We start from the raw sequence: 13396 nt of genomic DNA on the forward strand, positions 1-13396 counted from the left end.
ACGCTTTATAAGATATTCACAGCTATCCTAAATGATAGGATTGTTCGGGCAATTGAACCTGTGTGGCAAGAAATGTATGAACAACGAGGCACAAAGAAAGGCATAGACGGATGTCGGGAGAACCTGCTCCTCGATATATGTGTCTGCAAAGATGCAGCATTCTACCAGCGTGACCTATCGATGACCTGGATTGATTATCGGAAAGCCTTCGATTCGACCTCCCATAGACTTATCATCTGTCTTTTGGAAATCTTAAAGGTTCATCCGCAAATAGATGGGTGCACAGAGAGATTGATGCCGCTTTGGAAAACCAGATTTACTATCTCATCTGGAAAAAATCGTGTGACAACTAACAAGGTCACGTTTCAGAGAGGTGTCTTTCAGGGCGACACCATGAGCCCACTCGTCTTTTGCCTTACATTATTGCCACTATCTCTAGCACTACGCCATTCCGACGGGTACTAGTGCGGCAAACCTGCAGATCGAAAGTACAAGGTCACTCATGTATTTTACATGGGCGATCTTAAGATCTATGCTAAAAACAGAGAGCAAATGCATCTAGCTCCGGGGATTGTCGAACGATATACTAAGGAAATTGAAATGTAATTTGGGTTAGACAAATGCGCCAAGGTTTATTTGAAGCGAGGAAAACTTAATGGCATCCCTGAAGATCCTGAGCTCGTTGATAGGAGCGCCATACGACACCTTTGTGCTGGAGAAACTTATACATACCTGGGCGTGCCACAGAGCCGCATTCAGGATGTGACATATATAAAAGATACTCTTCGAAGCAGATACAAACGTCTCATCCGACAGACTTGGTCTTGCGAACTGTCGGCGAGGAACAAAGTATCTGCAACGAACATGCTTGCCGTCCCGGTACTACTCTATTCATTTGGAGTAGTTCCATGGACGAAGAACGAGCTCAGATCCCTTGATATCGGGACAAGATAGGTTATGCACATGAACAAAAGCATGCATCTTAAGTCTTCCGTTCCGCGACTGTACATTTCACGCCGTCAAGGGGGTCGCGGAATATTGAGTCTTTAATGTTTTCACAACAGGATTATTCTTGGTATAGCACATAGAGTTGCAAATGGAAGAGACCCTCTTCTTAAAATGTTAAGGAATCACGAAGGAGTGGGCAAAGGAGCGTTTCTGTACAAAGCAGTGGAGGAGGCTGCTGAAACACTCGGAATTGACTTCAGTATTAGGGGTTAGCAAAGTGCATCAAATCTTATCTATCTCGAGTACTCACTCCTGAAAGCCCGGATTAAGAAAAAGCACAAGAGAAAAACTTTCATGAACAGCTCCTCGATAAGAGGATGCACGGTATCTTCCACAGAAATGTGCAGGATCAGTCAATATCTTGTGAGCTAACGTTTGCTTTCCTTAAACCGCCCGGATTGAAGTCTAGTACGGAGGGTTTCATCTTTGCATGCCAAGAAGGTGTCATTTCCACCTTAACATACCGTCGCCACATTTTGAGCTAAGACATTCCCGATGATAGCTGCAGGGCGTGCCATGCGCACCCCGAGCATTTAGCTAACATACTATCTAGTTGTCCATCTCACGCGAAAACGACCTGCATTCAAAGGCACAATGCGGCACTAAGAGTGCTTTATTACCATCTCTGTCACTCTTACGGCATTAATCTTAATATCGCTCCTCTAAATGCTCCTAGGAATATTGAGTCAATTGTCGAGAATGGGAAGTGCCGCATTTACTGGAACTTTATATTCTCGACCATTGTTTCTGTTGCTCTCTCGAGGCCTGGCATGGTTCTTCTTGACTTCGAGAAGCGAACCATGTTCGGTATCGAATTTACATATTTCGAAGTTACATATTTCATCTCTTAGAAATTTTACCTGAACAGATCATAATTAAAACATTAAATCATTACGTATTTCTGTGCCAATGTTACAGTTCTTCTTGTCCTTATACTATATTACTCCTCTATATTTTCTTCGATATTATAATCATATTAATATTTGTATTAATTAGCTGTAAATGATTGTGCTGGAGATTTTAAACGTTTGATTTATCTATTAAACCAAAAAAGTTGAAATAGCCTCCGGACTTTCGTAATTGTTTTATTTCAAATGATTCTCATAAATAAATTTTCTAATTTTGAAAGGCTATTTACATTTTTTCGGTTTAATAGATAAATTCAACTTCAAACGCTTAAAACTCTAGCACAATCATTTACAGCTAATTAATTTTAATGTTAATATTAATATCTGTTGAGATAATTTCATTATAATTATAATATCTTATGTGATTAATTATATATTATATTAATTCTATTATAATGTACCCCGATTATACTTCTTTTCCAAATTTTCGTGCCCTAACTCAAAATTTTAATTATTTTGTAGAATTCCTTATCCCAGTTCTGAATAATAATTTTTTCGAAAAATCTCTGATCCAATTCAGAAAAATATACAATTGCTTTGAAAAGTGTCCTGCTTGAATTCAAAATTCAGGGTGACATTAGAAAATTCAAACTTTTAAATCTGAAAATGATTTATTTAAGGCGGAAATCTTTTGAATTTTAAACTTTTAAAACTGAAGCTTGACAAATTTTTAATTCAGAAATATTTCATTCAAATGCTCAATAATTCATGCGTATAAAATACAAACTTTTACACCTTCTGATTTTACCATTTTTTTAAAACAAATTATGTTCAAATACGAAATTACCAATTTTAAATTTTTATATCTTTAACATTTGATAGATTTCTCGTTAAAAAATATATATTACGCTATTATTTTTAAGGTTCAAAATAATATTACTTCAAGCAAATTTCTATTTGGAACATTAACAATTGAACGATTAAACCAATTTTTTAACCAAAAACTTTTTAAAATAAAAGTTAAATTATTTTTATTTTCAGTTGTTCCAGATTAATATTTTTGCATGGTTCTTTATGGATAAAAATTGTAATTTACCAATTAAAATTGTTAGAAATTAACTTATTATTAAAATAATTGAATTTCCAACTAAAAATAAAGAGGAAAGCAAATTTCCAATGAAATAGTTACATTTTAAACCAGAAAGATTAATTTTTTAACTTAAATTAATAATCTTTAACCAAAAACTGAAATTTTTGCAGATTGGTTTAAATTTTAGTCAAGTAGTTAAAATTGTAACTGAAAAATGGTGTATTGTAAAACAATAAAAGTTTAATTCTACAAAAAAAGACAAATTTTACAGAGAAATTAATGCATTTGCAATCAAAACAAATAGATTTTCAGTCGGAGAGTTAGGTTTTTATACATAAAAGATGAAATTTCTCCTAAACCAGATGAATTTTCAAACCAAAAAGAAAAATTCGCTACAAAACAATTGAATTTTAAGCCCGAAAAAAAATTAATTTAAAAAAAAACTTTCATTTTCAAACAAATCAACTAAATGATGAATCTGAAACAAAAAAAAAGTTAAAATTTTTTATTAAAAATTGTTGAACTCATCCAAAAAGATATAAGTTTTACTTGCCTTGTCATATTTGGCTTGGTGATTTTCTTACACGTAGGTTATAAATCTCAAATTCGTATGGCTGAGACAGTACAATTTTCTTTCTAATTCAGTTAGAAATTCTCAAGCAAACTCGGATTGCCATTAACTTGAAACTATGTCTTTCAGTGTGTTACCTGTGACGCGTATACCATGTAAAACGCATTTGAAACGAGATATTTAAAAAACCGATTTTCAGGACATTTCCTTAAAATTTCAAACAGTTTCGGTTGCCGCCCTGTGCTGAAAATGTAGGGCCTTTTTTTTAAATACGGCAATGAAGGGGTTATTGGTTAAGTGAAAAGGCATAAGTAACTCTTGCAATCCAATCTCCCGTTTTTCAGACTAAAAATCTATTCTAGCTCTTAAATAACATCAATTATAGTCTCTTATATCGGGCTACTTTTTGTGAAATTCTTTTTACATATTGAATAATTGAATAATTATAACTTGTTTGTTTCAGTACAAAAGCTCAATGAATTTCTCATTCGCTAATGAGTTTCAAAAACTTATTCACTTCATTAATACATTAGAAATGTATAAATTAGCAAGAAAGGATTTATGCATTTCCTCTAAAGGCCAATTTTAAACATTGACTTTAGACGATTTTCTTTTTCAAGGACAGGCGTTAAAGACAAAAGTAAAAAGTACTGACGCAATATAAACAAAATAATTTTCAAATAAGAATTCCGATGTATAATAAAGTTCCACAAAAAGTAGCTTGCTATAAGATACTATAATTGATGTTTTATAAGGTCTAAAATAAATATTCTTTTAATTTTGAAAATAATCTAATCTGTTTTAATTCATTTGTATGTAATTTCAATGTGGGATGTATAGAGGACAAGATATTATTCGAAAAGAGAAATATTTGTCGTTTATTTATTACTGAAAATTCTCTTTAATACGTCATAACTTCTGAACTAATCATGATAGAACATTTAATTTTTTTATTTGTTCTAACATTTATAAACTTTATTTCAGAAGTTTTACGTTAAATGCATACAAAAGTCGAATTTTAAAAAAATGACGTCTTTCACACATTTTTCAAAATCTAAAATGGAGGCGAAAGTCAATGAATATGAATCACATGGGAACTTTTTTAGACGAAAAATTAAAAGTTTGTATCGGAGACATCCCCGAAACGTAATTTTTATGTTACAAACTTGGCCTGCTCTTTTAAGTGAAACTTGGTTCTGCAGTGGCGTGCACTCTTTTGAGAATCCATCGATTACGTAAGAAAGGAATCACCAATCAATCTTCCGTTTTAAAACAATTAGTGACTACAAAAATAGTGGTAGGCTGAAGACAGCACCTGATGTTTCCACTTTCATTTGACAGGAAGGAATTTTTATTATATATCTGTAAAAAGAATTATTTGTCTTTCGCGGTATGTTAGTGCAAAAAATTACGTATGAACTAGAAAATTGTCCAGTGAAACTTCTTTTATAGCATGACATTTTCGTCTGTCATTCGCGCTTTGTGGTTACCGGTTAGTGGTCGATGGGTCCAAATACCATTGATAAAATATTTTGGCACAGCATGTTATCGTTGCAACCATTTGCAAGCACCAACAATATTCACGGATGTTTTTGGCGATAAAAGAAGCAATTCTACTTCGGAAGCTTGCAGTGGAATCAATAAAAATACCAAAATTGATTTTCGGAAAGCCAAGTTTGCGTAAGCTACGTTTTGACTATTTCTGACTCTTCGAAAAGAACATTACAATTATACCACGTTTTTTTAAAGAGTAATTTTTATTGAGTTATTGTCCATAGAATTAATATTTAAAAACCTTATGTTTAGTTAAAAAATACATTCGAGTAAATGGAGCTCTGAGCCTAAAAAAGTATTATAAATGTAATGGTAAGATGAAAGATAAGTGATAAGGTAACTTAAATGTTACTTTTTGTATTCATAGTCAACAACCATGTCTGAAGGATGAGCTTTTATGCAGGGTCGCGGAACCTGTGATAGACGGCAGAAACAAAGTTACAGTTGTTGGTGCGGGTATGGTAGGAGTTGCATGTGCCAATGCGATTCTTTTTCAGGTAGAAATTTAAAAATATTTGTTTCGCTACGTTAAATTCTCCAATTTTACGAGAAAAAAAAACCAAATTTGTGTGCATTTTTACAATTTTTTTAATTTCCGAGGGATATAAGTAGAAATGTACCATCATTGCAAATGATTGTAACCCAGTTTCTATAAGAAAATGTTCTAATCTGATTTTGAACCAGTTCAATTTTAAAATTACTAAATATAAAAACATGTAAGAATAAGCATTAGAAATGTTCTCAACTGAACAGTTCAAAATTTTAAGCGTTCTAAATTAAATAATTTTAAATTAAACGTTTAATCTTCCCTCGAAATAAATATTTAATCTATACTAGAAATAAAGTTGTCTAGATTTTTTCTTGTAAAGTTTTTGTCATATGAAACTAGGTGAAATATTTATAGTTAATAGGAAGTAAATTATTATTTAATTATTTTGCTGTGCATATTCAAGCAATATTAATATTTAATGTAATATGCTACTAAATTTTGTCCGCTTTTAACTGTGCTTTTCTTGTGACATACTACGCAACGAAATTATCTGCGAAATTATAAAAAAACTTCTTTGACAATTAAACCTTCAACTTATTATATGAAAAATTTTAAAAACTTATTCCAGGTTAAAAATATTTGAAATTGTAAGTATTTTATGATTAAATTTTTTTAAGCAACTAATTAAAAATTAGAACATTTTAACCAAAACTTCAAATTAGTAATTAAAGTCAATAAAGTAATAATTAAAACTTTCACTAATTAAAAAAATTTTGATTTGTTATGATTTTAAAATTTAAAAGTTAAATACTACTTATTTGAAATTTTAATAATGTGACTATATGATTGAAATAGAAACGTTAAATATTCGACAACTGAACTTAAAAAGCGACCAAACTGAAACATCATCAAATTTTAATTTCTTAAAATTGTATAAGTAATGATTTTTCTGAATGTACATGTATTTTTTCAATCTGAAACGATAATATTTTTGTTTAAATTATAACAATCCTTAAAAAGAGTATAGTTTTGCATTTTTATGGTAAACAGAAGTCTTCGGGTAGCTTAAATTAATTCTTTCGGAAGTAATACTAAACAAACTTTTTCACCATTAACATTTTTTCATACTATCAAAAAATTTCCTTTGAGCAGTGCCGCGGAAAACCGTTCCGGGCCAAAGCCTAGTTTCCAATTGGGACATGGGCAGAAAACTGTTAACAAATTATAAAACATACACTCATAGACTTTTTGTTAGAATAAATAATAAAAATGAATGAGAGTTTAGTATAATATCGTTTCAAAGTAGGGAAAACAGGATTTGCGTATAAAAATTAATATAGTAGCTTTTAGCCGTCAAAACTAATATTTTTGTTTGAACAAATGGAAAGGATGTTGTATTAACTCTTATGAAACTTGAGAAATAACTCACTCCACCAAAAGATTTAACCTTTAGAAGGAGGAACTAAATAAAAGAGACGAGATTCAAACCTAACTTACCTCAAGGGATCGTCCATATATTATCAAAGCTTCGTCGCTTAAATTGATTTTTTATAAAATACATTTTTTTAAAGGAACTGATAAGACTCTTGTATGAATAACATTCTCTAATTTAATATTTCAGTAACTCAGTATAATAAACTCGTGTGTACTTAGATGTAATGTTTTATAAATTGTACTCATTGAATTAAATTCCTATAATGTTTTAACTCCCATAGTAAATGTATGAATTGAAAATAGAAAAAGATAACTTATATTAAAAATATTGTGGAACTATCGAGGCGTCCTAACGATAGGATGCCAACGCGCGCGATCGACTAGATGATACTTAACCAAAAATAGAAACAATAAAAAGCTAACCAAGAAGTAAGCACTAGAAAGTTTTAGATCGCGGAATTGAACAAGATGAAACTAGAAGTTGGCCAAAACTAGAAGATGCTCGCTCGCTCCATCAAAACATTAAAGTACTATCTCGGGCGAGCAAAACATGAAGGTGCCACTTCTCGCTTATAAACTAAACGCGAGAAGTGGCAACCTTCATGCTTTGCTCGCCCGAGATAGAACTTTCATGAATTGATGAAGCTAGTGAGCACCTTTTAGTTTTGGCCAACTTCTAACCTCATCTTGCTCAATTACGCGAGCAAGACTTTCTAGCGCTAACTTATCGCTTAGTTTTTTATTGTTTTTATTTTGGGTTAAGTACTGTCAAGTCGTGTCGCGTGCGTTGGCACCCTACCGTTAGGACGCTTCGATATAACCTTTCGGCTCGATCGGAAAATGGCGGAAACAATCGAGAAGCACTTTCAAATGAAAATATATGAAAAATCAAGAATAACGATTTCATCGCTTGCTACGCATGTCAGATTTCTGTCAACTTCATATTGACAATATCAATTTCTAAAATACGTTTTCGAGATTATTATATTGACTTTGTTTCTTATTCAAATTATTTTTCGAAAACTCAGTAAAAACAATATAATTTTTTGGCTTAAGACGATCTCAGGGTACCGCAGCCTGCCCGATCCCTCGTCGACCCCTTCCTATTGTTCAGCGCTGAACTCGGTCTCGAAACTGGTATGAACTCTGTTGCGCCCTACCATTGAGGTCGAGTCAAAGGCGCGCACATTGGGAGGAAATGCATTTTTTTCGTTCAAAAATGTTCAAATTCTTCAAGTTTGGTCCGATTTTGAATTTTTTGTTTTAAATTAAAGCTTATTAAATTCTAAGGAGCTTGACGTTCCGAACTTTTGTCTCCTCTATTCTCTTATTAATAATTTTGTTATTAAAGTATGGAAAAACTGTAATTTTGTACATAACAATTTTTACGCTCTATTAGCTGATCAGGTAAACTTCATATTGTCTTAAATGAATATTTAGGGACTCATGGAATACAAATAATTTGTTCATTATTCCATTTATTTACTATAAACAAATTTTATGAACAAATTAGCAAACAGTTTTAGTATCGGTAACAAAATTAATGTAGGAGTGACATTTAATGACAAAACTAATTGAAAAGTTGATACTAATTATTATTGTGAACAATTCTTGTGGCAAAATATTAAAATTGAATGTTTTATCAAACTTTTGAATCGTTTTATCTAATTTGTTTCTGAAAATTTGAATTGTTATATTTGATCAAATATTATTAAATATTTGTTATTTTAGGAAATAACTGAAGCCATTCTGGCTATTAAAGGAAATTGTACTTTTAAAAAATCTTAAATTTTTTATATTTTCCCACAAAAATTGTTTATAACAATGGTGCTGCGGTAAATTCCTTAATGCTAGACAGTTTTGAAAAAAATTTATTTAAATTTTTGGCATAAAAAATTGATTTTTACTTTTAAAAAAGTGATTTTCAACTAAAGAAATTAATTTTCAACAACAAGAAAAAAGAAGTTTTTTCCAAAAAAAAACAAATTATAAAAAAACTAAAAACTATCATGAAAATCGTCAGTTATAGCTTCCATGTTAGCTCTTTCAGCAAAATGAGTTTGCACATTTGGCGCCCCAAGACTGTGCACTCTGTACAGCATGTCTTGAGACATGGTCGACCGCAGGAAATATTGTATTCGTTTCAGAAAAGAAAATGTTCTCTCAGCGCTAGCCAATTTTACGGGGATTGTCAGAAAGATGCAGAAGGCAATGCACAATTTTTGACACACACAATTAAGATTCGTTTCTTGAACTGTATTGAGTAACTGCAAAGGTAATTCCCGAAGAACAGAGAAAAATTCTACAAGTTCGTACATTGCTTCAAAGCACACAGTTTTATCCTGGATCATGGTCTAGAATAACATCATATACTTTTCTTTTAAATTTTACATTAAATGCTACTTTTTCATCTTTACATTCTTTAAATTCATAGCAATGCTTATGAAAATTTTGGCACATTTTCTTCAGATGTTCAGTATTTGTATATATTTTTAAAGATTTAATTTATACTGTCAAATGAAACGACTGAATTTCCTGAATTATAAAAATTTAATTTGTTGTGTTTTAAAAATAAATATTGTTTATTTATTAAAAACACAATGATCAAATATCTGTATCAAAAGAATTTTATACCAATGTTTAAATTATATGAAAATTATTTCTTGAATTTTAAATAAGAATAATTGTATAAAAATTGATTGAAGAAATTAATTTATAGAGTGCACATTTTTAAACAAAATTCCCTGGCAAATCGAAGGAACCGAAAGGAGCATCTACAAAGTACCGTTAAAGACCCCACTGAGTCCCTCTGCGGTTCCTTCTTTAAAAAACTAAAAAAAAACGCGAGATCAACTTTTAAATTGTTAAAATTCGGATTCTACGTTAAAATTTGCATCAGAAACTCTCGGAGTAATCGCAATACTTTTTCTTGCAGAGTTAAAAACTTTAAAAATAAAATACCTTTCATTACACAAGGGCCGAAGGCGGCTTCAAGTGCATCTTCTTTTAGTAGCAGTCAGGCTCGGCCATCTCAATAAGGGAAAATGGCGAATTTTTAGAACTTGGCGCGGATGGTTGATAGGCAGCGAGGAGAGTCAAATCAGTTCTCATCCCCATCGCAGATGGCGCAAATTAGTGTAAAAAGCGCGTGCGCGGAAAATTGTTTGTTGTCATTTGCTACGGTCACGTGTTGTCTGATTTTGTCACCGTATGAGACTATAGCCGTAAAATGATTTTTCATTTGCCGGTATCACTTCAATGAAAAGGATTTCCTGTTAACGCAAACTGGTCAGGTTATGAGATATTTTAAAAAAAATGTATGTCACAGGTCAACTCTGCTTCAGAAAAATAAAAATTCATACGCATGCACATCCTAACGCGTCTCGTAATTATCTTTTTCAATTCAAATTACAAAAATAAAAGAAAAATTAAGTAAATGAGAAACGTAAGATGAGAAATTGAATGATAATTATATTTAATTTTATATTTTGTTTTTCTCGTTTTCTTAATTTTGTCTTTATTCATACTTCTTTCTTAAATTATTTGACTAGTCAACACATCTAAGGAAATGAGCATGCGCATATATAGGGACCAATGCCGTCGCCATTTATTTCCCACGTAGTTGACCGAGCCTGGTAGCAGTTAATAAGCGTTCCGTCAGTAGATTTAAGAGTTTTGTCTGGATGCGAGCGCCACGTAGTGGAAACCTCAGACAACAACGCTGCGATGCAAGTGAGAGCAGTCAAGCAATGTCGTTGAGGTTTCAAGACGAGATGTCAGGGCTAAAGGTGAACAATTTGTTTAAATTCTCATTTTTCATGTTATTCTTATCAGAGAAGGTATTAAATTTGTGTAAAATTAGACATATAAATTATTACATATATTTACTTTCCTTTATTTGCCAATTTTGAATTTTATTTTTAACCTTCGCGCGCAACATACTACTTGAACTATTATAGATGTGCATGAAGTCACCTTCAGCAGAAGTTAATGACATTTTTAAAATTTATAACGCTGCAAACAAAAGTCTTGCGATTACTCCATGAGTTTCTAATAGAAATTTTAACGTAGAATCCAAATTTTAACAATATAAAAGTGTATCTTGCTGTTTTGTGACAGGGTAAATTTTATTTACCTGTCACTTTTAAAAGGGGATTCATTTAATAATTCGCGAACGACATTACCACGGCTAAGAAGGACAGTCTCGACCACAGTACGTTTGTTGCATGGCTTATCCACCACATGTCATATCTCGGAAAATGATAACAACACCACGGAAATAAAGGATGAGCCGTCACACCCAAGGGTTTGCCGAATTTAGCAATGTCCAGGGTGAATGACTTATCACCAAGCACATTCCCGACATCTTGCGCCTTTAGTTTCCGATCCCAGCACGAGAGTGTGGACCTCAACTGCTCATCAGGGGAGCGTTCCTCACTCGGTTGACGATTCACAGTTCTCTCTCTCCTTTTTGTCGCCGAGGTCTGACATTACCATAACAATTTACCACTCCATGGTATAGCCACCTAGGACCAGTCCAGTAACTATTCTACCACAGTTACCAGATATGGTCGGAGCCAAGTTTGGGCCAATCAAATCTCTCACAGTATGTTCCCATCTTGGTAACTCTACAAATGCCATGCCAGGAAGATGTCGCACCACCAAACGCAACCCTGATCTTATGATCTCGGCCCAGCCAATGACGATTAACATCGAGCAACGCCATATTGGTTCAATAAGTACTGACATTATGGAAGATTTACAACATAGGATCGGAAAGTTGGCAAGTGTGGTCTCATCGGTCATTGGATGGAAAATAAATTGGACGTCAACTTCGAGATTCGACTGTGCAACGAGCGACTACCGAAATATTGTAAAATGTAAAGTCGGTAATTCGACGTATGTTGTTAGCTTAGGGAACTCGTAATGTATGCACATGCGCTCTCTCTCGGTGGTCGAAATTGAGCTAATAGATTATTTAGATTTGTATATTAGAGCAATGGATTCACATGGATTATGGATGTGCTTTAATGGATCCCTGTAATAACTCTTGACCTTAATTTACTGTTGCAGTTATAGATTTTTGGAATTTTCCCGCTCAAACATTAGAGTTACGGTAAATTGCCGGAGCTTCGAAAACTTTCCATTGTAAGTTTCATGGAAATTTATGGAGATTAATTCACTCTTCCTCTACTAGGCACGCTGTACTCAAGCACGGTAAAACTTATATTTCGATGTCAGCTTAGAATTTTGCTTATAAAACTGTGGTTTTAATAGTACTTTTATAGATATGTCAAAACTTAACGAGACTCTCACCGAAATCAAACGTACTTTTACTTAATTATTAATTTTAGTTCTAAAATTATCTCGATAGTGAAGCCGCGACTCGGGTTTTGTCAGCTTCTGTGTTCAGCGTAACATATTTCAAATCCCAGGAAACTATTGTACCGTTAAAATTTTCCAAACCTTAGAAACTCACATAGCACTAAGAGATTATGTTGATTGCACCGTTATTTAATCATGTATTTAGATTCTCGTTGTAAAATTGGCTCTTAGTTGCATAGGGACTGTTTAGTTCCGAGTTTCTCCGGTAGTGCGCTGCGACTTGGGGTTTTGTGAACGCGCCCTGACGCGAGCACCCTCCGAGTTGACGGTCTTGGGGCGTTACACAAGCAGTGATCCCAGATTTGAAACGGCGTTCACTCCAATTCTATCGCATGTCTTGTCCGTGTGAAATATAGTAGGAGACGATGTACATGACTGGGTTGTGCGACCAACCCATTTCTCCTCTATTGAATTTGAAAACTCGAAGGTGCACGATTGCCGGTCGGAACACTTCGGCGGTTCTATTTATATCTCTATCTGCTAACTGCTCTGAAATAAAATCAAGAGAATGGGATTTTAATATTTCCAGATTTCGATGCTGGCGATTCTCATGATTTGAATATTTCGCGCACCGCTTTATAGGCGTATATTTTGAGGTTACGTTATTTCAAGTATAAAATATAAATGATATAAATATCTATACTATTGTATGTATGTATGTATGTATGTATGTGTATATATATCTTCGGTTCGGTTTTGATTCCTCTAGAATCAAACGGAAGGGCCTATGACAAAGCCACCGAACGCGTCCTCGGGTTGCGGATAGAGGGTCCCTGTACCAAGGGTTTCTGCTGAATATGGTTACAAAAATAAATAGGCAGTCGCGGACAATTGTCCAGGGGTGGTCCCAAAGGAATTAACCCCCAAGCGGAGGTGTGAAAACCCTGCCGAAAGCTGAATGGCACCTAGGTGAAGTGTCTAGAACGGTGACTCTGGGATACCAGGCGACCTCTCGGAGTAAGCAGCCTTATCCTTGCATGCGGGGCTCTACAAGGATGGACGAACCCCTTTCCCTA

General features: G+C 33.5%; 2 protein-coding genes across 5 annotated transcripts in view; one reads left to right on the forward strand and one right to left on the reverse strand.

Moving 5' to 3' along the window:
- The window catches only part of LOC117176213, a 74874-nt gene that overhangs the window by 43238 nt on the left and 18240 nt on the right, over nt 1-13396 (reverse strand). The window lies entirely within an intron of this gene.
- The window catches only part of LOC117176212 (L-lactate dehydrogenase-like), a 111633-nt gene continuing 102869 nt past the window's right edge, over nt 4633-13396 (forward strand). Inside the window, exons 1-2 of one of the 2 annotated variants that reach the window (XM_033366344.1) lie at nt 4633-5197; nt 5439-5568. In XM_033366344.1, the coding sequence (XP_033222235.1) occupies nt 4971-5197; nt 5439-5568 (357 nt within the window). In that variant the 5' untranslated portion in view covers nt 4633-4970. The remainder of the gene's footprint in view (nt 5198-5438; nt 5569-13396) is intronic. The other variant, XM_033366343.1, reaches the window with a different exon arrangement.

Source organism: Belonocnema kinseyi, chromosome 7, assembly GCF_010883055.1.
Source record: "Belonocnema kinseyi isolate 2016_QV_RU_SX_M_011 chromosome 7, B_treatae_v1, whole genome shotgun sequence".
NCBI classification, from domain to species: Eukaryota; Metazoa; Arthropoda; class Insecta; order Hymenoptera; family Cynipidae; genus Belonocnema; species Belonocnema kinseyi.